This window comes from Dromaius novaehollandiae, chromosome 5, assembly GCF_036370855.1.
Source record: "Dromaius novaehollandiae isolate bDroNov1 chromosome 5, bDroNov1.hap1, whole genome shotgun sequence".
NCBI lineage: Eukaryota > Metazoa > Chordata > Aves > Casuariiformes > Dromaiidae > Dromaius > Dromaius novaehollandiae.
This window is the reverse complement of record NC_088102.1, coordinates 27236818-27262347: the sequence shown is the minus strand read 5'-3', so window position 1 is coordinate 27262347 and position 25530 is coordinate 27236818. Positions and strand designations below refer to the sequence as shown.

At 50.8% G+C, this 25530-nt stretch overlaps 1 protein-coding gene across 8 annotated transcripts in view; it reads right to left on the bottom strand.

Annotated features, from left to right (window-relative positions):
* LTBP2 (latent transforming growth factor beta binding protein 2) overlaps nucleotides 1–25530 on the bottom strand; it is a 107336-nt gene that overhangs the window by 13053 nt on the left and 68753 nt on the right. For 4 of the 8 annotated variants that reach the window (XM_064512317.1, XM_064512318.1, XM_026120397.2 and 1 more), the window contains 14 exons: nucleotides 25165–25267; nucleotides 14586–14660; nucleotides 9029–9151; nucleotides 8319–8483; nucleotides 7094–7324; nucleotides 6500–6522; nucleotides 5957–5999; nucleotides 5405–5500; nucleotides 4149–4274; nucleotides 3572–3700; nucleotides 2695–2814; nucleotides 1636–1755; nucleotides 1292–1414; nucleotides 936–1061 (listed from right to left, as the gene is read on the bottom strand). In XM_064512317.1, the coding sequence (XP_064368387.1) occupies nucleotides 936–1061; nucleotides 1292–1414; nucleotides 1636–1755; nucleotides 2695–2814; nucleotides 3572–3700; nucleotides 4149–4274; nucleotides 5405–5500; nucleotides 5957–5999; nucleotides 6500–6522; nucleotides 7094–7324; nucleotides 8319–8483; nucleotides 9029–9151; nucleotides 14586–14660; nucleotides 25165–25267 (1603 nt within the window). The remainder of the gene's footprint in view (nucleotides 1–935; nucleotides 1062–1291; nucleotides 1415–1635; nucleotides 1756–2694; nucleotides 2815–3571; nucleotides 3701–4148; nucleotides 4275–5404; nucleotides 5501–5956; nucleotides 6000–6499; nucleotides 6523–7093; nucleotides 7325–8318; nucleotides 8484–9028; nucleotides 9152–14585; nucleotides 14661–25164; nucleotides 25268–25530) is intronic. The other 4 variants (XM_064512315.1, XM_026120399.2, XM_026120400.2 and 1 more) reach the window with 4 other exon arrangements.

The window sequence follows — 25530 nt, the reverse complement described above, 5'->3', positions numbered from 1 at the left end:
AGGGACCAAATCCAGGCACAGCTGAAACACAGGAAATTCCACTTGAACACAAGAAAATGCTTCTTCACTGTGAGGGCGGTTGAACACCGGAATAAGTTGCCCAGAGAGGTTGTGGAGTCTCCAACCTCAGGGACATTCAAAACCCAGCTGGACAAGGTCTTGGACAACCTGCTCTAGCTGAGCTTGCTGGAGCAGGGAGGTTGGATCAGATGATCTCTAGAGGTTCCCTGGAATCCCAGCTGCTCTGTGATTCTGTGAAACCATGGTTCTTCCATCTCACCCAAAAATCAGATGGAAAGTGACATTTCACACTGGATTTCTCAGATACCAATACAGAGGAAAAGAGAGGGGGGAACCACCCTCTTTTATCCTATTGCAGGCCTCCATGCAGGGGGGACTTCTGAGATTCACGTCAAAGGCAAACTTCTCCAGGAGGCTGTCTGCCACCTATGTGCAGGCTGCAGAGTCCTGTGGCTCTCTAGAGAGAAATTCTCAGTCCATGGGACAATCTTTAACCGAATAGCTTTGCCAGCTCTGCCCTCTTCCTTCTCTTGCCCCAAATAAGGAATCTGCCTTGAGCTAACTCTAATGATGGCCCAGGACATACCCTGGGGCCCAGCAGCCAGGGAGAGAGAGAGTTTTTGTCTGTGCTGAGGCAGTCAAGCTGTAGGGTTGGAACATTGGGCTCTCTCACATGGGTCTCTTTCATGTCTGAGCAATGCAAACAACACAGATCCATACTTGTATTAACTTTCTACCACACATATCTGGCACAGCAGAGCCCTTGAACAACAGTAAAGAGCTGGAGAAGGAAGGATTGTGAGGCTATAGAAATCTTCAGGCCCCACCAATAACCCAGCTCTGGTTATGTCCTTCCCTTTCCTGGGAATTCACTGCCCCCAGCACCCATTCCTCTGCCCCTGGGAATAGGATACCTTCACATGTGCTGCCATCTCTGGAGACGGCATAGCCAGAATCACAAGCCACACAGGAGTAGGAGCCCTCGGTGTTGAGGCAGAGTCCAGAGGGACAGGCAGCCTCTGCTGTACACTCGTCGATGTCTGCATAAACACACAAGTGAGAGTGGGATGGGTGGGAAGGATAGAGAGAAACCATGAACAGGGGGACCAGGAGCAGCTGCGCTGAGGGTACAGGCCAACACTGGGGCCAGAGGCTCAGGACTAATTATTGGCAGCAGAATCAAGCACTCAAGAAGAGCCCAAGAAAAGCTCTGTGTTGGGTGCATGACACTTCCGAGGGTGATGAGTCTAAACTAAGAGCTCCCCAGTACCTTGGCAACTCTTCCCATCAAGTGCCACCTCATAGCCCTGGCAGCAGGAACAACGGAAGGAGCCGTCCAGGTTGACACACTGTCCATGAGCACAGGTCCCCTCCACAAGGCACTCGTCCACATCTACGTGACATAACAAAGGGCAATACAGCATGGCAAGGGTGCTCAGAGGCACCCTGGGCCATCCCCACAGCCCAAACCACAAGAGTGCTGTGCTCTGGCCACAAACACTGTCAGTCCCCTAGAAAAATGTGCTGCACTTGCCCCCCACTCTGTTTGAAACTTGCACATAGCACTGCCATGAGGGCACAGGGTGCTTTGCTGAGATTACCCAAGTTCCTCACCAATGCATCTCCCGTTCCTGGGCCGATAACCATCTGGACAGCTCACACACTTGTAGGACCCTAGGGTATTGATACACTTCCCACTGGGGCAAGGGCTAGGGTCCACACACTCGTTGATATCTGCCAAAAAAACACACTCCTTTCAGGCTCCAAAAGACGTACAGTGCAGGTGTCTCCAGAATGTCCCCTGCAGCTGGAACCTGAGTCCCCCTTCAAGACAGTGATTCCCAAGGACAGGGGTGCTGAGTTTGTCAGGGCTTGAACAATATTTGTTAGTCCCACTTATCATCTGGGAACCTACACCTACCCTTGAGGGCTGACATAGTTCAGCAGTGCAACTCACTGCCACAGGACATCAAGACCAGAAATGTTTATAGGTGAAGAGAGGATCAGACAACATCTGTGCAGGGTCATTTCACCAGAGACTTGCAAAACTATGACTAGGATGGAGTCCCCTGCTCATGAAGTCCTTAAAGCCAGTGCTTCCTGGAGGCTGTGTGTGGGACAAGAGCATTCTGTGTACACCCTAACTTCTACACTGTACCCTTAAATATGCTCCCACCCCCTGTTGGAAAAAAGCTACTGAGAAAGAGGGATCTTTGATCAGGCAGATCATATGTTCACAAGGTCAAATGCTCTGAAAGGCCCAGGTCATATCAAGTGAATAGGATGTTGTGGAGATAGGTGGCATGAGTCTCTGCAGCCTGCTCTCCCTTCAATGCACTGGGCAGCACAGGGGTATGGTGACAGAGTCAACCTGGCACTAAAATGCACAGCCATCTCTTCCCAGACTGGTAAGCCAGCACAGGCTGCAGAACTCTTTGTGGGGAAACAGGAGAGGATCTAAACGGAGCTCTCCTCTCCCAGCCCAGGAAAGCCTGTCACTCCTGCAGGGCAGGGAGGGGACAGGTAGCTGTCACAGGAGGCACAAGGCAGGCAAGAATGGGTGGATCCATCTTCCTCTCCAGGAGGAGCAACCAAGCAGTGGGGGAAGGAGGTATTCAGCTCTGCACAGAGCTGAGTTGGAGGGGCAGAAGGAGAGGGAGCAGCAAGCTTCACCTTCACACTGTCCTCTGGGGTTCATGACAAAGCCCTCCTTGCACTCGCAGTGGTATGAGCCAGGAGTGTTGATGCATTGCTGCCCAGGGCATGCAGAGGGCTGATCACATTCATCTCGATCTGGCAACACACAGGGAAACAGTCCTGAAGTCTTCCCCTTCCAGAGCAGGGAAGGCTGGGTACAGGAGATGAACTGCTCCACCTGCAGCAGGCTCTCTCCAGGGATGCACCATGCGAGGACTCTCCTCCATTCCCATCCCAATCCATCCTCAGATCCCCTCCCCCCCGCCATTATACCAGTGATCAGGACTGGCATTGCAGGCTCCTGCCCATTATCCCCATGGGCCTGGCCTCCATGTGCCTCAATCAGATGGAGCAAGGCCTTTCCTCTTGCTCAGCCTAAATTCCAGCTGATGACAAATGTAGAGCAGTAACAAAGCAAAGAGCTTTCCTTCACCCCAGCAAGCAGCTACACTCTGGTGACCTCCCTTCCCCTTGCCACTCACTCCCCACAAAACCTCAGCAAAAGGCAATGGAATATGTCTACATATAAGCTGAGGAGTCCTGCCTAGGGCAGAACAGAGCTCATTGAGATTTCTAAGGGGGTCTTTGCTGATTGCCATCTTCCACGACAGGGTCCTGTCCCTGAGTCAGCAGGAGAGAGTGATCCCTGTGGATCAGACTCTCCCAGGGCAGATCTGCAAGAAAGGAGCATGTGCACGTGTGTATATATGTGTGCACATGAGAGAGAGCAAGAGAGGGAGAATCACGTGAAGGATGAGTCTGGAAAGGTCCAACTGATAGGGCCTTTCAGAAAAAGCTTCTCCCTCACCCTAGTGGTGGTGGCAGCCCTGGGGCCAGATGGCATATCACTTACCCTGACAGGTCTGCTTTTTCTCCGAGATGATCAAGGTGTACCCAGAGTAACAGAGGCACACATAGGAGCCCACATTATTGATACAGTGACCTTTTCCAGCACAAGGATCCTTCAGACATTCATCTTCATCTGGGCTCAGGCAAGAAAGGCAGTCACCATTAGCAGCTCCCTGCTGACCCTCCCTCCAGGCCTGAACTCTGTGGGGCACAGGGTTGGCAGAGGCCCAGTAGAGATGCCAGCAAAACTTCCCTCAGGGAGTCTGCATGACCAAAGTGTCTCTTGAGCCCTAGCAAGCACCCTGAGAGCGCTGAGGGCCTGCTCTTTGAACCTCCCCTGAGCACAAAGGCTGGGGAAGCTGGTCAGAGCAGGTATCCTCTGGCCCCAGGACTGATTACGTGACACAGGTGGCTGGCTCCTCTCCCCTACTGGGAAATCTCTACAAGAGAGAGCTGAAGGTCAGCACTGCCCTGAACTCTTAGTGCCTCACATGCCAACCTGCCTGCCACACTCTGGTGTGGGGCTGTGATGCCCCACATCTCCCTGCTCATCTCTCGAAACAAAAAAGGTAAAAACGTACCAATGCAGTTGAGGCGGCTGGGGTGCAACTGATAGCCCGGGTGACACAAGCAGCTGTATCCATCCAGGGTGAGCACACAAGTGCCTGCTCCACAGGAGAGGGGTGAAGAGGCACAGCTACTGGTCCCTGGGGTGGAGAAAGCATGAGGTTGGGAGCAGCACTGAAAGGGTGCAGGAAGTCCAAGGTCTGTGTCTTGTGTCCCCACTAACACTCCTGGGAGATTGCTGTCTCCATGTTCTCTTCTTGGACAGTAATGGAGCAGGCTCGGCTTGCTCCTCTAACCTTCAGGCAGCCTGTGTCCATGGGGCTGTAGAGAGGACACAGCATTCTCAAATGCAGACCCTGCCACCTCCTCTGGCCCTGAGTTGAGCTGGGATGCCCCAGTCCCCTGCATAGCTGAGCCCCAGACCCACAAGATGCTGTTATGAAACCAGCCAGACTCACACAGGCAAGAGGCCCCAGAGGATAGCTGGTGGCAGAGCATGGCACATTCAGAGGGGCTCCTTCTTGGGTCCTTCTTGCCCCATTGAACAGGGGACAGCCAGTGGTGGGGAAGCAAGGGGGTACAGGAGAAGGCCAGCAGTGACACTGCACACCCCTCAGTGCTCAGCCAGGCCCACAGCCAGACCAACCTCAAACAAAAGGCTATTGATGGAGGCACATTCCATAGCAAGGTGCCTCCGCCAGGCCTTCTCCCAGAGGTGCTCCAGCCCCACACAGAGGAGCGGAGGCCACGCTCCCAGACACTTAGGCAACCCTATAACAACAGAGTTCTTGTTATCCATGCAGTAAACAACCCGCCCCTGGGAGCCACATGCTTCCCCTTCCACTCTGACTTCCCAGTGACTCAACACTATGCTGCAGAGGGAATGGTGCCAAAGCCACTGGAGCAAGCGCATGATTCCCCTTCTCTGGGAGTCACTGCCATGCTGTGTCAGACAAATGAACTGCAGGCAGGGAAGGATACAGACAGCCAAACTCTTTGCTCCCCTTACAGGATCACTCTCATATCTCCCTACATCCAGCTGTCTTTCCCAGGCTGGGAGCAGTCAGGGTCATGCTGGGACAGGGTGGGTAGGGCAGTGACAACAGTCCAGGGTGTTATGCCAAGGACTTTTTCTTGGGAAGTCAAGCGGGGCATGTGGGAAGACAAGAGGTCTGGGAAAGGAGAAAGTCCCGGTACAGAGCTTAGGGCAGTTTCCCTGTAGTTCCAGGCACACAGAGGAAGGAAATCTCCAAGAGCTGTGGACACACACCTGAGCCTTGTGCTGACATCTGTGTTGGAGCTGCATCAGTGTGGGGGGTACTGGTGCCAGGCATGGGGGGAGCATGCAGGGACTCCTCTTTCTCTGCTGAGGTGATTGAGGAAGAATAAGAAAGACATGAGCTCCAGTCTGGGATCCCAGGCACAAGTGTCTGCAGAAGACCTGCCCATACTGGGTATCCCAACACCCACAGCCCTGAGACAGCTTATAGGAAAAGGCAGGGGTGGTGTCAGGCCCAGGTGCAGAAACCTCACGATCTCGTTATTTAAAAAAAAAAAAAACCTATCTATGTCACTCCCTATAGAGTTAGCATGGCCTGCTGGAGACCACGTTCCCACATCCCTACAGTCCCACATCGGCTGCTCCAGAGCCACAGATCTCCGATCATCCACCCACTGTGTAACAAGGGCTCCTTCTGCACTGACCCTTAGCCAGAACAGCCAGGAGCCCATCCTCCCCAGCACTGGCTGGTGCCATGCAGAGGAGGCAGCTCAAAACCTCTTCCCCACTACCACCATGACCACATGCCAGCTGGGCACTTACCGGTATGTGCGGCATCAGCATCTGGAGTGGTGTCAGCAGGGCCCTGACGGACAGAAACATAAGACTGTCTCTTCCCACATGAATGCAGATGAGAGGCAATTTCCCAGAGACACTTCCCCATTCACTTCCCAGCTCTTCTTGCACTCTGAGACACTGCCATGGGAGGAGTTGCTGCTGTGACTGGGTGCACATGGCAGGACTACGTTATCCTGAGCACATCGTCCTGAACAAAGCACAGCTCCTCTGGACCTTGGCATCCCATTTTACATTCTGATTTCTCAGTTAGACACTCCAGGGTAGGGGTCTGCACAGGGCAGGGTACCTGATGGTGCAGTGACTTCAGCCACAGCAGCTTAGTTGAGGTGGAAGAGTCTGTAGTTCAAACTCTGTTCCCTTAGCTAGCAGCTATTTGCGCTCCTTAGTCTCCTGTCTCTGATCACATTTCACACCTCCCCATCATCTATTTGTATGATATACATCACTCTTCCTGCCCATCATGCCACCACAGATATACACAGGCTTAGTGAGATGAGCTTTACTCACCTGTCCAGCAGGAGAAACTTCACCTGGAAAGTGAAACAGTGCATGGTGAGTAAAGACAAGATGGTCTGCCATCCTTCCTGAGTCCTGGCTGGTCCAACATCACCCGCCTCCCAGACACTGCCTCTGAGTCCCCCATTCTCCTCAGTAAGAGCCTGTTCCCAAAGCCAACACACCAGGACTCCTCTCCCAGCTCTTCACAGACCCCAAGAGCTTCTGCTCCAGCAGATGCTGGCACAAGCCATCGGTCACACTTTTCTCTGGGTGTACCAGACAAAGCCCTAAGGACTGCAGTGCCAAGGCTCCCACACAGATGTAAGGTCCAAGTGGAGGCAGCCTGGCCACCCAGCACCAGCTGCAAAGATGTGATCACAGGAGCCTGGAACACTCAACCTCCTCTCTAAAGGCTTGATGAGATTTGTGTCTAGTGCCCTGGGGATACTGGTTGGACTGAAAGACATCTTGCATATGCACATACATGCAGAGAGCTCCTATCAGCTAGATATCCAGCCATGGAGACAAGACAGGCCCTGGGAATTTGCCCTTCCTTGCTATAGGCCCAAATGGAGCAGCTTTGAGCATTAGGTCCCGCACTACCCTCTCCTGTTGAGGTGCCAGGATGAGGGAATGCCTCCAGGATGCTCCCCTGCAAGCTGTCCTGCAGTTGCTGTCTTCTTCCTGCCCAATCTAATGTCCAGTTGCTGCTTTCCCCTTGCTCTTCCAAGCTGAGCGGTAGCTCTTCTGCCTCTGCTTTTCTCATGGACAGGCGGATATCAGAGCTAGAGTAGGTGTAGCCGTGTCCTGCTGGGCAAATCTCCTTGAAGGCTTCTGTGAGGGAAAATCAAGCCAAAGCTTTAGAGGGCAGGGGGTAAAAGGAAAGGCTGATGCAGACCACAAATCTAAAACCTGGCTCATAGTACCTAGACTTGAAGGTGGGACAGTGAAGGAAGGAGTGAAAACAAACAGGTCTACAGTGTCTGTATGTGAATGTAGGTAAGTTTCTCCCATCCTATCATCTTCTGGAGATTTCTATGGGTTAAATCATGGCAGAAACACATCTGGGCTGGGTGAATGCTTCAAGTGGAAGGAATTGGCCTACAGTGCAGGGTGGGTCTCTAACAGGTTCTGGTCAGCTTTCCTGGACACCAAAAACTACATCTATCCCCTGGGACAGTACTGCTAGGGAGGGATGATGCCACATGAAGGCTGAAGCCGAGCAAGGGAGCAGATAAAAGTGAACCCCTGGTACCCTGGCACGGGGGGCTTTGCACATCACTCAAGATGCTCTGCACAAACCACTCGCAGATCTTCCCCATCCCCAAGGAATTCTGCACTTTTATCTCCTTCCCACTACATGCTGAGAGATGCTAAACTCATCCTCTTAACCTGGCTGTCACTCCAGCAGTAGATGAAACATTCATTTTAAGGGAGGCAGAGTGAGATGGAAAGAGCTGTCAAGCAAAGCTAGGCACAGACATGGCTACATGGCTGTGTTCCCCCTCTGGTGCACAGTGTTTTCCTATCATGGACTTCTGTATCTGCCAGATATTACTCAGGTCTGCTCCCTGGACTGCTGTACCTGTATCACAGGTCTGCCTCTGCATCACTCTGCTCCAGGTCTTGCAGCCATGTACGTGGTCTAGTGCTGTGTCTCACAGACCTCTGAGCTCAAACCCTGGTCTGTGCACTGTTCCCTGGACTGTATAACCCTTGTCTCACTGTGGGCTGGCTGTAGGCAAGGAGCTAGAAGAGAACATTAGTTCAAGCAAGCCCAAGCCCCAGTCTAATCATAGAAGGCAAAGCCAAAGTGGGCACATCTCACCTGAACCAGGCATGGGGCACTTCTCACAGTTCTTCCCCCAGCCCTTGCCAACACGGCTGCAGCAGCAGATCTGCTGGGTGATTCGATGGGAGAGGGGGAAGGAGCACACACCTCCGGCTACTGAGCGATAACACAGCCCCTGCTCCATGGACACTGCCTTGTCCGCTGAAACACAATGGCAGAGTCAGCCTGACGTCAAGCTCTACACTGACCAAAGAGAGAAAGGACATTCAGCCTCTCCACCTCAGGCCTCTCTTTGCCTGTGCTTCCCACCCTATCCTAAGAACTGCCCCATCCTCATCACAGAAAACCCTCTGGGCAATCAGTCATCAGGCCATTACCCCCACTTGTGTCAATCCCAAGCTAATTCAGCTCCTGCTGGAGCTCTGTCAAACAGGGAGGCTGTTCTTCTCCTCTGCTACTGCATCACAGGCATGTTCCTTCAGGGCTCTGCAGTGAACAGGAGCAGAAAACCATGAGAGGCCCATGGAGAAGAGCCCTGTCTGAAGAGGGACCTAGGTGCCCATGCACACAAACACAGGACAGTCTACAGACATGCAGTGTTTCCCCCGGCACCCACACACCCTTGCAAGAGGCATGAAGCATACTGCAGCCTCCACTCAGCTCATGAGCTGTGGGGTCCTGCTCACACCTGGAGGGCCTTGGGCAACTACCCCTTCCCAGCTTAGGGGTTTCCCTGGAGCACTTACAGATACAGTGGCTGCGGGATGGGTCCAGCATGGTGCCAGGTTTGCAGGTGCAGCGGAAGCTGCCACGGGTGTTCACACACTCAGCGTCTTTGCACAGACCCTGCATCAGGCATTCATTGATATCTGTGTGGAAGAGAAAGACTGGCTCAGCCAAGAGACCTTGACCCTGCTGCCTAGTTAGGGCCTGGGAGCCCTTGCTGGGCATGAGAAGGACTGTGAGGTAGAGTGGAGCTCTATCCTCTCCCCTACTGCTTTTTAGTCAAGCCAGCCTCCAGAGCCTGGATGGTGCCTGCAAGCTGACTAAAAAATCAACACACTGTTCTCTGATGACTTCTTGCCTCCTCTCCCACAGGCTAAGAGTGACCCCAAGCAGGAGCAGAAAGGCTGATGCTATCCTTCACCTTCTAGATGAGCTGGTGTCAACAGAATCAGACCACGGTGGGAAAGAAAGCAGCAGTCAGTGAGGTCATGTGCCAAGGTGCTTCCACACACAGAGGTTAGGCACCTTCCTTGCCACGGCATTAGGGATGGCTGAGCCAGGGCTCATTGAGAGCTCCTGGGAAGGGCACAGAGATAAGTGTCCAGAGCAGGCACTGGCAGAGGCTCTGGCTTAGCCACAGCTCTTAGAGGATGGGAGATGTAGGGAATCTGAGAGTTGGGATGATGCTCTGATCAGCCTGCACATTTCAGTCCTCCCTCCACCTCACAGGCCTTGGCTGCCTCTTGCCACAAAGCCTTGTTTCTCAGGTCTCTTAGATGAGCTCTGTGTAGTCTGTCTGGCTGCAGGCATATGGTCCTCTCTGTCACTGCTTCAAGTTCCAGTCACTCTTTAGTGTCTGGGGCTTGCTACAATGCAATTGCCTTTGACAAATGGGAAGGAATCATCCTTGTTGTTTGCCCTTGGCCCTGTGCTGTCAGATCAGGTGACGTTGATGCTGTTCTGTCATTTTCCCTGCCTTCAGGTCCCCTTTGCCCAGAGCCTCCCACCATGTGCCCTGGGTCAGAGCCCAGGTCTCAGCCACACAGGTGTCCTAGGCAGCCTCTGAACTGAGCAGCTTAGTGGGAACCTCTGTGGTGACAGCAATCCCACATCTGCTGCACAGAGCTTGCTTGCTGCAGCTGCAGAGATGGCTCTCGAATGACTGCTCTGCTCTGGAATCTTCATAGAAAACAGATGTGGTGCCTCCGATAAGCCACCCTGTTAAGATCACTCTTACAGCTCTCGAGGTTGTGTTTGTGAGCCTTGATTGGCAAGCAAGTCTTGTCCTCTAACTCAACCCCTGGTCCTGCTAGTATGGAGCATTCCACCAGCAAGGATTCTTGGTGAGAAACGCAGTGCCATCCCATAGAGAGGGCAGTGACTGATCCTCACACAGTGCCCAAGTGCCAAGCGGAGTTACAGGGGGCCAGTCTCCGGCTTGTCACTGCACTGTCTCCTTCTGTGAACAGGCTGTGTGAGTAAAAAGTCTCCAAGTTGCCTCTGCCACTGACTCAGCATGTAACATAAGACACAGTCTTTGGGAACTGGTTTTCCAGAAGGGAAACACCATAGGTTTCATCCATCTGGCCTGCAGTAAAGCCTTTCCTACAGCACCACATAGGAACGTGTTAGCTAAGCGTGAGAAGATGGGGATTGGCAAAAAGTGTGTAAAGGGGGAGCTGAGGGCAGATTTCAGGGTGAAGGGCAAGGAGGGAGCATTCTTCATGGCTTCGTCTGGCTTTATATCTTGACTGAAGACCTTGGCCCAGAAAAGTAGGCACAAGCAGAGGCACAAGCAGTTGAGGAAGAGCTGGACTGTACAGTGGAGTGGTAAGAATGGGATGAACCTCAGCAGCACTTGGGGATAAACCACAAAAACATTTATCACAAGCTAAGAGTTCATCTAGTGGGAGCAGCCAGTGAGAGGGACCTGAGCACTCACAGGACAACTGTAAGCTGCCAACATCACAATGCTGTGAAAAAGGCAAATATGATGCTAGGCAGCACCATAACAAACACTTTCCAAAGATACAGGGTAGTCCTAACACAAGTATAAGGCTCTGGTGAGACATCAGGTGCCCTGAGAGTACCTGGTGGTGCTCTAGAGACTGACTCAAGGTGGAATAGGTGTAAAGAGGGCTGCTGGGACACTCTGAAGAATGGAGACATGAGAAAAGCTTAGCTCAGAACAGCTGGGCTCAGGAACTGCTTTCCTAGCACTACCTTATCCCTTGGAGCTGGAGCATCACTGCTTGGTGAAAGTGGGGCTATCACACAGCCAGCCACAACAGCCAGAGTTTTGACTTAATGACCTGGGAGGTCCCCTCCAGTCCTGCACTCTTGAACTCCTTCTTTCATCCCACCAGCTGCCCCATACATGGTTGAGACACATTGGGGCTGTCCAGATCAGGCCATGATCAACCAATTGGAAGTATTAATGCTACAGGGATGTGCAGCAGTCTATGAGGTAACAGAATTTGGGTGTGCTGATCTAGTGAAGGCCCTCCTCCAGTTTCTGCTGCAAATGTTTCATCACACAATGGAGAGCAATTTAATCCCAAAGTCCTCCTACCATGGTGGCATAATCTGTCCTTTGCATGCCCCTTGACCATCCCAGACCTCGAGGAAGGACAGCTCCCAAGCTCTCTCTAGATAGGCAGGTGTGAGTGAGTCCCAAACAGAACCTCCTCCTCCACAGAACAGAATTGGTGGCCTCAGAGCTGAGAGACAGCAAAACTCAACACAGAGAGGAGCAATCAACAAAGACTTTCTATCCTGGATGATACAGAAAACCTGTGCATAGCAGTGCCACTTGCCTATCCCTCTCTTGCTGCTCTGGGAAGAAGGGGTGGCTGTGACAGCACTGTGACAAGTACTCGTCTCCTGTCCTGTGCCAAGTACAGGACAGAGTTCATGAGAAGCAGAATCAGTGGCCAAATGTGCTGGGAACCCCACTCAGAGAAGAAGCTTGGGCTATCCAGAATAGCCTCAGGGCTCATCTCTGTCACTCCCTGGCACCACTTGAATGCCTTGTCATTCTGACACAACAAATGGATGAGGTGTTTGGCCTATGTATAAGCAAAGGGTTCAAAGGGATTAGAGCAATGAGAGTGCAAGACAAACAAGCACCAAGGGCTTGGCTTTGTGTGCTTAATTTAAAACAGGGCCACATCCTGGCCCCACTCCAACCCCCTCTTTTCCACTGGCAGCAGAAGACTCACCCACAGTGGAAATCCCCAAGGGGAACAGAAGCAGGCAGGCGAGCTCTGCACCACACACTCCTACCCCCTGCGGCATGCCAAAGACATAGCTGGTCCCACAGGAAGAGGCTAAGGGGCCCATAAACTGAGATCCATAAGCAGTCTCATCTGCTTCTTCCCACCCCACACCAACCTATTGGTGCTCCTCAGAAACAGCCATGCTGGATCAGGCAGCCTGCAGCAGGAAGGTGCAGGCTGGTTTACGCTGCTCTCTGGTGAGCAAACAGGACCTGAGTCACCAATACACACACAGATATAGACACACCAGGGCGCAGGTGTGTGCCCAGTGCACTGACCACAGTGTAGTGTAGACCTCCCTACCATCATCTCCAGCTCCCCCAGCCAGCAGCCCCCAAGACAACCTCTGCCTCATGCATTGCAACCACATTATTCCTTCCAGTTACATCTTCCTTGCTGGTCTAGGCAGCACTGGGAGGTTCCCTGGCTAGTGTGGGGAGAGCCTGTGCTGTTAACAGCCATAGATCTGAAGCCTCCAGGCTGTTGTTAATCAGAGACAATCAGCAGTCACTGAAGATGCTGTGGCTCCCAGTCGCCAGCTGCTGGTGCAGGAGGATCTGTGTTGTGTGGCCAAGATCCTTTCTAGGGGAATGAGTCTGGAGAATGTCTCCTGGAATCTGGATGGATTGTGGGAACCGAAGCCACCCAGTGCTGCATATTCCAGACACTCTCAGCTCAGATTCATTACAGCCTTGTTCCTGCTCAATGAGATGCAGTAAGCTAAGGAAAGGAGTTCCTGTAGAATGAGCTATTTGTTCCTCTGCTGGAAGGCACCAGAGACAACCCTTGCTGTCCATATGGAACAGACTGAGGTGCGCTCTTGCCAGAGCCCTCCTCTAGTCACTCATCAGTGCTTTAACGAGAACCTGAAAAGTCAGAGCTCAGTGAAGTGGTCATTCAGCTCCTTCTCAGCTCAGGTCTTCTCCAACAGCCAATGGCCTCTGGATCAGCTCTCATCAGCCCCTTGGCTCTCCTTCTACCTGGGCAGGAAAGAGACATCTGCAGCCTCTCCCACAGTCTATCAGCCAAATTGCTCACTCTAGTGCATGAAGTGATGTGCTGGGCTTCCTGACATGCATCCCACAGCCACAGCAAAGATCAGGAAAGTACCTCAAGGCAGCAGGCTGTCTGCGGAAAAGTACTTCTCTAGTCTGGCTTACAAAGGAACCAGCAGAAGCACATAACCTTGCTTCATGGTTTTTCCTGTGCAAAAATATTTTTCTAGACAACTCCACATTGCCATCTCCCTCTGCTTCTCAGCCTCACCCTGCTCCAGAGGGGATGACAATCCAGAGCAGGCGCCATATGTCTCTGTTCACTGACACCAGTCACTCATGCTGCTCTGTTCCTCAGACTCCTATTTAGCATCTTCGAGTAGCTCCTCCTATCCATAGCACTGTCTGTGGCCAACGGCTGCAGAAGGGATAAGATCTGAGCACCAAAGAGAATAGAAGCCACTGCACTATTGAAAATTCTCCCCCAGGACAATGGGGGAGGCTGACTCATTAATTAAGCAAGCATGGTGGAAAGTCCCAGCTAACAGATGAGTCATTAGATTGACAGTCCTGGGTTTGCACAGCAAGGGCCCAAGCTCCCTGCCACATCTTCTACATGACACCTCTCAGCTTATCATGAATCACAAAAATGGAACTATAAAATTCCATTTCAGTCAGAACACAGAAAACACAAACATTGTGGTCCAAAGACACCAAATAATCATGAACAGGGAAGAAGTACAGGATGGTGCCTTCCTCATATGGAGCTGAAGGACTGTGGGAGTGAGAATGCATAGACCCCAGCAGTGTCGGGCAGACAAGCAGAGCCTGGCAGCATATAAAAGTGACATATTCAGAACAGAAGAATTCACTTTTATGGCACTCTCCCACTTACAAAAAAGATAAATGAACAAGCAGACAATTTTCCGAAACTTTTGAGGCAACAGAACTTCCGTTGCTTCAGACTGCAGGAGAAGTGTTTTTACACATACACTTAACACAGCAGCAATGTAGATCCTGACTGTGTATGTACAGCAGGGAACTGAAGTCAAAATTAAGAATGTCAGTAGGATTTATCATGTGAGTTTTCTTGTGTTGGCCTAGTTGTGAGCTGACTATGTTTATGGGCTGAGTCGTGCAGCCCAGTGTAACTTGGGTTTTTTCATGCTTGATGGAAGCATAGGGATTTTTATCTTTGTAGATCTGTATCAGGGAAGTTAGATAGCTATTTTACTTGTGTAGATAATTATTACTCTTTCTGAGACTGTGGGAAGGAGAGAGAGGAATAAAAGCAGCATCCTTACCTTGACAGTGGCTCCCATTCAGCCTCTTATATCCTTGGGGACACTCCACCTGCCCATTCTCAATCACAGGGTGTGCTGGGAAGAAAGCAAACAGTGTGGGAAATAGGCAGCAGAGCCAACTACCTTCTCTTCCTCCCTCCTTGCTTCATGCCTACCTTCTCAGCTACTGAATGTGGGCTCAGTGTCCCCCTCTCCCACTTTTCCCTCTCCTGCCCTATCTCCTCTGCCAGTAAAACACGATCCACATTTCCATGCTATTGCTTGTGTGCCTTTTCATTATAAATAATAAAAAATCTTTCACTAGTCATGGTCTTCCCCTCCATCCTTGTGCTCATCCTCTCTACTACAGGCATGAGAGTGACCACCACCAAAAAAGCCCTTCACAGGAATCCTATAAGCCCTTTCTCCTCCATGATGGGACACATTGCTTCCTCCTTTGCTCAACCTGAACACAAGATCAGCAGCTTGAGTATCCACACAGCACAACCAAGAGGCAGCTCCTACCCACACTAATACCAGTTGGGCAGGGGTTACCCAGGTCAGCCTTCAACAAGCCTGTGGAAACTCCCAGGGCAGAGGAAAGGCAGGACCAGCCATGGAGAAAAGGCCTGGATGACAGATCCAGCCATGAAGACATGCTGACACATTTCCCAAGCAATGGCTTCTGCTACTTGGCAGGTGCCACACTGGTAACCCAGAGGTGCCGCCTGTGTTTAATTATCCGTCACTGTACCACCTCAGCTTCCCCCAAGCCAGCTTGGATAGCCAAATTGCACATGACAAGGGGGATCAGAGTGGAAGAAATGACAGAGGTCCTTGATGAGATGCTGAAGTAACAGCCCAGGGCCTATTTATTACCTTTTCCCCTATTTTACAAGGATCTTTTGGCTCCTTCTCTACGTGATTTCCTGCCCCAATCACTCTCACTAAAGACAATTTCAAATTACTGCTTAAAATAGTTTCGTGGGTTTCAAAATGACCCGTAACCTGCACAATTAAATCTCTCCAAAATTTTTATAGGCAAGTAAAATGTGGCCAATAAATCCCAAGAACATCAAATTTAGGCACCATATATTGGAGCAACAGAAAGGGAATTTGGGAGGTGAAGAACTGGGGACTGAGTAAGCATGGGGTGGAGTAGAAATGATGGAAGCCTAAGGATGGGATTTTCCCAGGGTGGGACTTCTTCTTAATGATGTTCTGGACCATATGTTTGGAAACAAGATGTGAGCATAACAGCTAAGTAACTGTTCAGCCATACTCCCACCAGTCAAATTCCTCCTGCCTGTCATCAGTAGCTCACACTCTAGGGTCATTAAATGGGAAACCCTTCATGGCATAAAGTGTATCTGCCTCTAGGATCTGGTAGACTCCTAATACACGGCAGCTTTCAAGAACCAGGGGTAACATCCTTGAAACAGAAGTTGGTCAAAAAGAGCCCACAAGGGGTAAGAAAACAAACGCAGTGCTGGCAGCAGAAATCAGGGGAGTCCGTAACATTGAGTCCATTAGCACAGTTTAAAGCCATTCTAGGACACTTCTTGGAGGCCAAAAGCTAGGAATCAACCTCCTAAGAAAAGGTGCTTGGGAAATAACAGACATGAGAACAAGAAGTTGTTCACCACCCCATGTCAGGATGGAGGAGAGAAAGCCTAGTTTCCTCAGGTATATTAAATTAAGCAAAGAGAGATATACTCATGGGCAGAGTGAAAGACTAAGAAGAAAAATCTACGCACCTCCTCACCAGTTCAGCATGAAACAGAGGTTCTTTAAAAATATCTGGAAGTTAAGGGAAGGGGGGTGCAGCTGGTGACACGATACTGGGAATCACTTACCAGAACCCCAGAGGTCAAGAGCAGGGGCACTGGGTAAATTTCCAACATTCTGGAAAGGGAAAAACAACCTCTAGCTCATGAGCTCCAGGTCTGGGGCCCCAGCGAGATTCCAGGTCCTCCCACACCGCAGTCTGTGGGCTAAGGGCTTCCGACAGGCATTAACTGTGCTTGGAAGCATCTGTCAGCCTCAGCACAATGTGATAACAGATGCTCAAATGAAGCAGCATCATTATATGTGAGCCCTCCGACAGGGAGCCAAGCATGCTGGAGATCAAACAGTGATGACGTGTCAGAGCCCCGCTCCATCTCCAAAAAGCCTTTGCAGAGAAACAGACCCTGTGCAGCATCCCTTTGCCAGATGCTGCTGGAGAGAAGGCAAGGCAGAGGGTGGAAAATAGCAGGGAGGGGTGAGTGTGCAGGTCTTGTGCCACCTCAGCATCCATACAACTCAAGTCTGCAGAAACCTGCAGGTCATTAATGCAGCAAATTAGTCGCGAGGCTGTGGATGAATGGCATAATTTTGTGAAGAAACCCACATTCCCTGGAAAGAATAACTGTAATGTAATGTGAGCAGATCTTTCTGTACCAAGGGGAACCAAGACAGTTTCTGAAGTACTGGATGGAGGCTGCTCTCTTTCTGCCAGGATATAGCCACAAGGGAAGACAGCATGTGCTGCAGGAGGATGTAAACTATTAACTCTCAGCTTTGTACTTGGTTACTCAAGCAGAGGACCATTTCCTTCCATAAGCTCTGATGTTGCCGAACTACAGCAGAGACTACAACCCCAACCCCGCCCCCCCCCCCAAAAAAAGAACAGTCTAGAACACCTGAGTCTCCAGCAGAAGGGATCAACATCCATCCCTCTCCCACATCATTGCACTAGCAGGAGTGAGAGACTGAATTTGGAAGCTATTCCTCTGGAACTTAATGGGGGAATGACTAGGAGAAAGCAGATCTGATGATCAGAGAGAGCAAGAAACCTGTCACCATCCACAGCCAGAATCCAGCCAGCACATCCTGGGCTCCTGTGTCTGTCTGTCTAGGTCTCTCCAGGAAGGGAGAAGGAGGCTTAAGCTGGAGACAGAGCAGCTGAGCTGCATGTCAGGCAGAGGGATTTCAGGCTTGAGGGCAGGGAGCTCTGGCTCCTGATTCAGGCGTGTGATCTCAGAGCCTTGCATCCTGAGCACTTCTGCTCAGCAGGCTCTGTGCTGAAGGGATGAACTTTCCAGGTAGCTGCACACCAGGACCCCTCCTGGCTCTCTGCAACAGCCCCCTCCCCACCTGTCCGGTCCAGCTTTGCTTCATGTCACCACACGGTGCTGCTTTCTGTGAGCTCTGCAGACACCAGGTGTCCCTGGTGAGGTTGGACTCGCAAAGGGGAGTGTGCGTGTCCCAAGTGACTTCAGTGGGAGGCCAGGTAAAATTAGCTCATAGCCCCAGAAAAACCAGGCACAGCCTGGACTCACACTAGTGCCTTTCTCCTCAGCTAGCAAAATATTCAAGCACATCAAAATGAGAAGGAAAGCAGATGCATGGAAAGCAGGCAAAGGGTTTTCTTCAGTCTAGCAGGATGATTTTTAAGCAGCGAGGCACATTTCAGAAGTTTTCTGTCACTTCCCACTCCAGTCCTGCCATCCCAGGAAAAAAAGACTTTACTGCAGGGCCCTGGCTCCCTAGTCACTACAAATCCATGCTTCCCCAGGTTCTTGTCCAGAGACATAGTCTGTCTCTTATGGTGGACAGAAGCGGCACAGACACAGTCCAAATGAATGGTGACAAGGAAATGCTGCCTGAAGACAGGATGAAGCTCAGACTAATGGCAAATTGGAAGTAAACTGCTCCTAGCAGCTTGGCCACAAGAGCCTGAGTGAGGCAAGGTTCATAGGGTGATATAATACATTGTATTAGGCAGCCAATATCACTCAGTTAAAAGGAGTAAAGGCAAGCCTGCGGTTAGATCAGAAGAGAAGTGAGGAAATGCTTGGATGCTTAAAGCTTGCCAGTTTCTTTCAGCTCTTTCCATTTATCAAACTGAAAACATTATCACTCTGTGAAACCTTGTCTTGCTGAATTCCTTTGCCACTTTTAGGACACGCATCCATTTCTGGAGGCGCTGGATTGGCTACACAGTAAAAACTCCAACCCAAACTAGACAAGGCTCTGTGCAAGCACTGGGCACAGCGCATGCAGTCAGGAAGGCAACTGTGGTACTTCTACTTGCCCTGTGCTTCCCAGCATGAAAAAAAGGAAAAGAGCCAGAGTGCATGGATGGGCTCATGGCATCCAGCATAGCGGGGGTGGTGGAGTCCAGCTGCTGCCTGGGGCTCAGGTCAGTGTTCTGCCTCTGGCTGGAGAAGAGCAAGCTCAAATGAGCCTCCATAGCCTTCATCCCATATTTCCCTTTTTTACCCTCTGTATCCTCCCTGATCTGATTGCAACAAGAGCAGCCTGGGGGTTGATTTCAAGGGGACTCCAGTTGCTGTATCGGTGCCTCCAGGCACAGCACAGAGGAGCATGTTGCTTGCAGAGCCGCTCAGTGTTTCTGATGACGGCAGCTCCATGGGTGAGCTGCCACCCCTCTCACAGTGGGAGGTCCGTTTGGGGAGTGCTGCAGACGCCAAGCCAGACATTGCAAGATCCAATTTTCCAGTGAAATTCAGACTTTTCTCTAGGACAAAAAACTTGAAAAAACATGGGGAGTGGGAATAAAAACAAAACAATGGCCTTCAAAGACTTGACTCTTAATAAAGTTAAAGCTCATCAGCAGGAGGAGAGAAAGCAGCACATGAAGATCTGCAGTGTGTATGCCTGGCCAGCGTGTTACCAAGTCCATGGTTAGGCTGATTGCCCAGCTATGCTGCAGCAAAAAGTAAGGGATGGTGGGCAGTGAAAAAACAGAACCTGGAATAGGCTGGTTTACTGCTGCAGCCAGAAACTCCCCAAAACCCATACAGGAAAGGTTAGCCTTGTAGCTCCTGCGCAGTACAGGAAAGGGTGTACATCATCAGTATGGATGCAGCACCATGGCTGCCTTCTCTTGGAGCATTCCCGGTTGCAGAACTGCATGGACCCTGGAGACAGGAAGGAGGTGGAAGGTGAGGGCTGCGACTGTTTCTGGCCAAGTGCTTTGCTCTATGCATCCTTCTGAGTGAGGTCCTGGGGAAGGGGTGAGGAGGAAGCTGTGCAGGGGTACATCTCAGCAGGCACAAAACAGGGGAGTCTTTTCTACTGGAGAAACCCTGGGACATATCAGAGCCTCTCTGGCCACACACCTCAGAAACCAGTCTCTCTGATAAGTCTTAGAGTTAAAAAAGGAAAAAGAGCAATTCTGAGATGGGAAAAACTTGATGTCTTACATCATAGTAACACCTTGCCTTCAGAGAAAATCTCTCAATTTCTAGCTTCTATTCCCACATGCCTGAGGAGGGCCAAGACATCCTAAATCTTCGGGGAAAAAAGTGTCCAAATTTACACCCTGCTGGGGTTTGGTGTCTACGGATACCTAAATGGTCTCTTGGGCTTTGCTGGTTTTAGTTTGCACAGATCATCTCTCATCCTGATTTCAGCATGCTCTTCTTCACATATCACTGTATACCCCAAAATAGTATATGCCTCGTCTGGTAGATAAGCAGGAGTAACTCTACATAGCAATGTGCCTGGTACTAGCCCTGACATCCTAAAGTTATCAAAGGACAGTACATTGCTTTAGCACAGCTTCCTTACCAGCACAGCTCAAATATCCTGCCTGTATTTGGGCTTCCTCCCAGACACATCCAAATGTTTCTGCCTTAACAGCTTCCTCAGTCTCTGATTCCCTTTCACCACTATCAGTCTTCTCTGAGTTTTATCTTCATAGTCTTCCATATCCCTCCTCTCTGTTCTAGTCTTTTAGTGAGTGCTTCCCTTTCACCACTATCAGTCTTCTCTGAGTTTTATCTTCATAGTCTTCCATATCCCTCCTCTCTGTTCTAGTCTTTTAGTGAGTGCTTCAAGGCCTCTTCCGAGTATTAAAAACCTGGAGGGTTATTAGACACTTTAGTCTGATTTATTTTGTATTACAGTGTATACAGAACTGTATACATTTCACCCAGCAATCGCCATTCTCAGCTCAAGCACTATAGTTGCACTACAGCATGCAGGTGTCCTGTCTTACCCCAAGCCCACTCTCTACTTCATCTTTCTCTCATATTTTCAGTGACCACCTTTACCCAACAGCTCAGAGAGCAAACTCTCTGCTCTCTCCCTCCCCCAAGTCTGTCTTTGACCTCCTATATCCAGGAGATCCCATCTTCAGCACTCATTTACATGAGCAACAGAAAATTCCCAGTGCCCTCTGCTATAGCTTCACAGAATCACAGAATCACAGAAGGGCTGAGGTTGGAAGGGACCTCTGGAGATCATCTAGTCCAACCCCCCTGCTCAAGCAAGGTCAGCTAGAGCATGTTGCACAGGATTGCGTCCAGGTGGGTTTTGAGTATCTCCAGGGAAGGAGACTCCACAAGGTCTCTGGGCAATCTGTTCCAGTGCTTTGTCACCCTCACAGTAAAGAAGTTTTTCCTCATATTCGGATGGAACTTCCTGTGTTTCAGTTTATGCCCGTTGCCTCTTGGCCTGTTGCTGGGCACCACTGAAAATAGTCTGGCCCTATCTTCTTTACACCTTCCCTTTAGATATTTGTATACATTGATAAGATCCCCCCTCGGTCTTCTCTTTTCCAGGCTAAACAGGCCCAGCTCTCTCAGCCTTTCCTCATAGGAAAGATGCTCTGGTCCTTCCATCCTCTTAGTAGCCCCCCATTGGACTCTCTCCGGTAGCACCATGTCTCTCTTGTACTGGGGAGCCCAAACTGGACACAGTACTCCAGATGTGGCCTCATCAGGGCTGAGTAGAGGGGGACAATCACCTCCCTCGACATGCTGGCAACACTCTCCCTAATGCACCCCAGGATATCATTGGCTTTCTTGGCCACAGGGCCATTCATGGCTCATGGTCAACTTGTTGTCCACCAGGACTCTCAGGTCCTTCTCTGCAGAGCTGCTTTCCAGCAGGTCAACCCCCAACCTGTACTGGTCATTCTGAACTCAGCTTCTAGACACGTTCTCTTTAGGATTCAAGTGCCTTAGCTTTTCCTGATGTTAGGTAAAATATGAAAAATAGAAAGAATTGGTCATGGCAGGTTTGCTCGGACAGATGCGTGCCTTTGTTTCCTCCACTTCTCTGATGTCTTTCCGCACACAAACACGCACCAAATATGAAAGCTGCAGTCGACAGAGACATCCGGACATATCCAGACTCTACTAACAATCAGTGTCTCGGGCAGACAGTCAATCCAAACAAGTTCTCCATTTGTCTAGCTCTTGCCTGGCTGCACTTCTGTACATTTGTAAGTGTTTACACTGAACTAACTTCTGCCATTTCTGTCTCTGGTTGCTGGAATGCTTGAAATTCCCAGAGCTGTCAAGTCTGGTTCTGGAGTACACCTCCCCAGGACACATCAGTGCAGAAAGGAGTTTTCTCTGAAGACCACAGTGCCAAGAAGAAAGCTGAAAACATCAATCGCACGTTACCTCTGTACATATGACACCAGCTCTCTGAACTGCAGTTCAGTGACTTTGGGTGAGCAAAGTACAGGCCAGCAGGACCAGGAGATAGAAGGGATATGATTGTGGGACATGGAGATAGGAATGATGCAGAGTGATGCCTTCACGATGGAAAGATAGATCTGACTGCCCTGGCAGAGATGCACAGGGCTATAAGAAATTGTAGTAGTCAGTGGCTCCATTAGAGCAATAAGATCATGGAGAAAAGGCTGTTTCCCTGACTCCGTTTTGGGGTGAGATCACTCACATGCTAAGACAATACTCCAGAGAAGAGCATGCCAGCAGTCTGGGGTTCTTACTTCACAACAGCATGGCTCTCTTAAGCTAGCTTCACCAAATGTCTGCTTTATGGCTCCCTTCACTTGCACCATGTGGTCTCCTGCACGTGGGGCTGGTTACAGAGCAGTGAATCAGAGGTAGCCAAAGGCAGAAGAAACTTGCACACAACTAAAGAGGATGAAAATGGCCCCTTCAGCTAGTCTGAATTACTGCCAATATCAACAAGAGCCATTTGGTCTCCAGGGGAAACTGTATAGCCCAAAGACAGGGGGACTGGGGATGGGATTTCCTCATGGCACAGGAAGATGGAAGACCGACAGGGATCAATTTTTCATATCCCCATGGAATTAATCTGAAAAAAGTCAGAAAAGCATCTGTCCATTCAACAAAGACCAGCAGTGACAACCCTCTCCTGAATTCCAGCTGCTGCTGGGACACAGTGCAGGTGCTGAGCTGTGGAAGTGGCACCTGCTGGCAGAAGGCATTTCTCAAATGCATTCACTTTACTGGCTGACTTCAAGAAGCACATGTGAGTATTTCATGCCTGTTTTTATGTCTTGGAAGTCTGTGATTACAGGAGCATTTTGAAGCCTAAAAATCTAAGTCGAGTGAAGCTGCTGCTCTGGCAGTGACTGCTGAGTGATACCTAGCATCCTGGCACAGAGAGGAAGGAGATGCAGAAATTTTACAGACGTCTGCAGCCTAACAAACATCTTAAAATGACCCCGTGCTTCCTGATGGAGAGATTACAGAGAAATAGGGTGGGTGGTAGACCGCCGTGAGATAGGTAGGAGAAAGCAGTGATCAGGGACGCAAAGGTCAGGCACTCCTTAGGAATGAAATGCTGGAATGTCACGAGAAGATGGGGAGGAAGCTGAGGCCTGTGTGGAGCATTTCCTTGTTTGTACTGAACCAAGCACCATTTGGTCGCCCGCATGCTGCATATGCTTAAGTCTCCCTCAGAGCTGGCACATGAACGAACACAGACAAGCAACAACATGGCTCAAGGCCACAGCAGAGTCTTACAGAGCAGAAAAATCACAGTAATCAGAGCTCCCCAGATTTGCACTATGTTCCAGGATGCTGACAATCTAGTCTGTGATTGCAAGGAATTTGGCTCCAGCCAGCTCTACCCCTGACTGAAGAGGAACTGCATTAAGGCAGCACAGGGAGGACAGAGCTGCAAACAGCTCTTGAAAGTGTACATGTGAGTAAGAAGGACAACCTCCGGGGTGCAGCTAGAAGGCACTAACATCATATTTCCACAAAACCTGCTGCCTTGAATGTCTCTGGCATCCTGAGGGGTCAAAGAGTCCTGGGTCACAGGCTCTGTTTATCTTAGTCTTTCTGTACAGAGAAGGCAAGAGATAGAGCAACCAGAGAGTGATGAAATGGGGCAGCTAGATAGGAAATAGGTTAGAAGACCCCTGTCTGCCTAAGCTGAACCACAGTCTCCCTGTAACACCCAGGATTCCACTGGCACAGGACAGCACCTTGCCCACACTGGACCAATGGAGCAAGGACTCTGACTGCAGGGGCCACAGTGCCCTTGCAGCTGCTCCGACACTGGCTCACCAACTCCCCTCCTCCACACCTTCATCTCTAGGCAAGCCATGCCTCTGAGGCCAGTGCACAGTGTCCTGGCAGGGCCCTGGGGTATGAAGGCAGAAAGCAAGTCCTGCTGAGGGAAGATGTGCACACAGGATGAACCGGACCTCTCTTGTGAGGGTTTGAACAAGGCCTTCCTCCCAGCAAAGAATCCTTCAGCACAGGCTCCCTACTGTTCCTCTGGAATATGCGGGAGGAACTGAGGTTTGATGGGCTGTGTCCACTATCCCACCACTAGCCTGAGTACAGCTCTCCCATCCCATGTTACCTGCCTCCTAGCTCATTCAGAGCTGCCAATTCTACATTCCTGTTGAGGAAGACTGAAGGAGGGACAAGCTATACTATGCCACCTTGCTTCCCAGTAAGGTGTCTCACCACCTTCTCCTGGTCTGGGGCACATCCCGCCACAATGGCCTTTCTGGGACCTCCACCTCCCAGCCACCCTCTCCAGACTTTGAACCTGGGAACCACTGCATGGTTGTGACCGGGAGGAGGGCTGTGGAGCAGATGCCCTGGACAGCACTGGAATGACCAAGTCCCTCTCCCCTCTCAAGGTGGGGTCTTGATCTTGGAGCATCCCAAGGCATGCACACCACGGTGATGGCCTAATGCACCAGCGAAGCAGCTGAGGAATCCCCCATTTCTGGGCTGGATCAGTCTGTCCAGCTCCTGAGAGCAGAAGAAATAGAGCTGGATTCCTGTGCCCCTGGAATGGACTCTGGGTGCGCTCCTGCCAATTGTTTGATGTAGTGTTATTTCCAAAGCCCCTGCCAAGCCTGTGCTGGGCCTAGAACAGGCCCGTAATTCTATAGGGCCAAGTCTGCAGCCTCCTCAACTAATGTAGGACTGCACCTCCTAAAACCACGGCCGTTGTTTTCCTGTTTCTCCCTCCTAATGGATCTGGCATGGATCAAACCACTGGCTGCACTGGGGTTTTACAGAGGCGGTTTGTGGAGAAAATGCTGAGCTTGGAGCCAGCACCCAAAACAGACCATTCCTCCCTGGTGCGTGGGCTGAGGCCGGAGCAGAGCAGACATCACCCTGCATAGCATGTTAGACATATTCTCCTTCTCTGAGGGCCCTTGGCAAAAGACACCTACATTCCAGGGCACCTGGGATATGCAGCCCTGCTCTGTGCTTCCTCAGCTGTTTGAAGCAGCCTGTTGGCCCTGGCTGGATCTCTTTTTCTTGCAGAGGTTGCAGGCAGTTCCTTGGTGCCTTTTACAGAGGCAGCCTTTCCCTGCAGCAGCACTTACCTGGTCGAGGGGGACAGGCTAGGCACCTGTCCACACCCCAGAAGAGCCCCACACTGCCACAACAATCCTCCAGCTTGGTCAGCCCTGGCAGAGGGTTAGCACACTGCAGAGAGAAGACCAGAGGGTTCAGGCTTCTCTGTGATAGGAAGAGGACCATGCACCTGCCCTTTGTAGGTACTGCAGAAGGAAGAAGGCACCTTTGGCTTGCTTACAAGGTGGGGGCAGAGTCAGCATGGTGGACTATGGCCTGGGGTTAGATGCTAACACAATCCTCACGGCACCACTCCCCACAGGGACACAGCAGGATCAGGGATACAGTTTAAGACAGTAAATAGTTTTACAGACAGCAAGGCATGAAACTCCCTT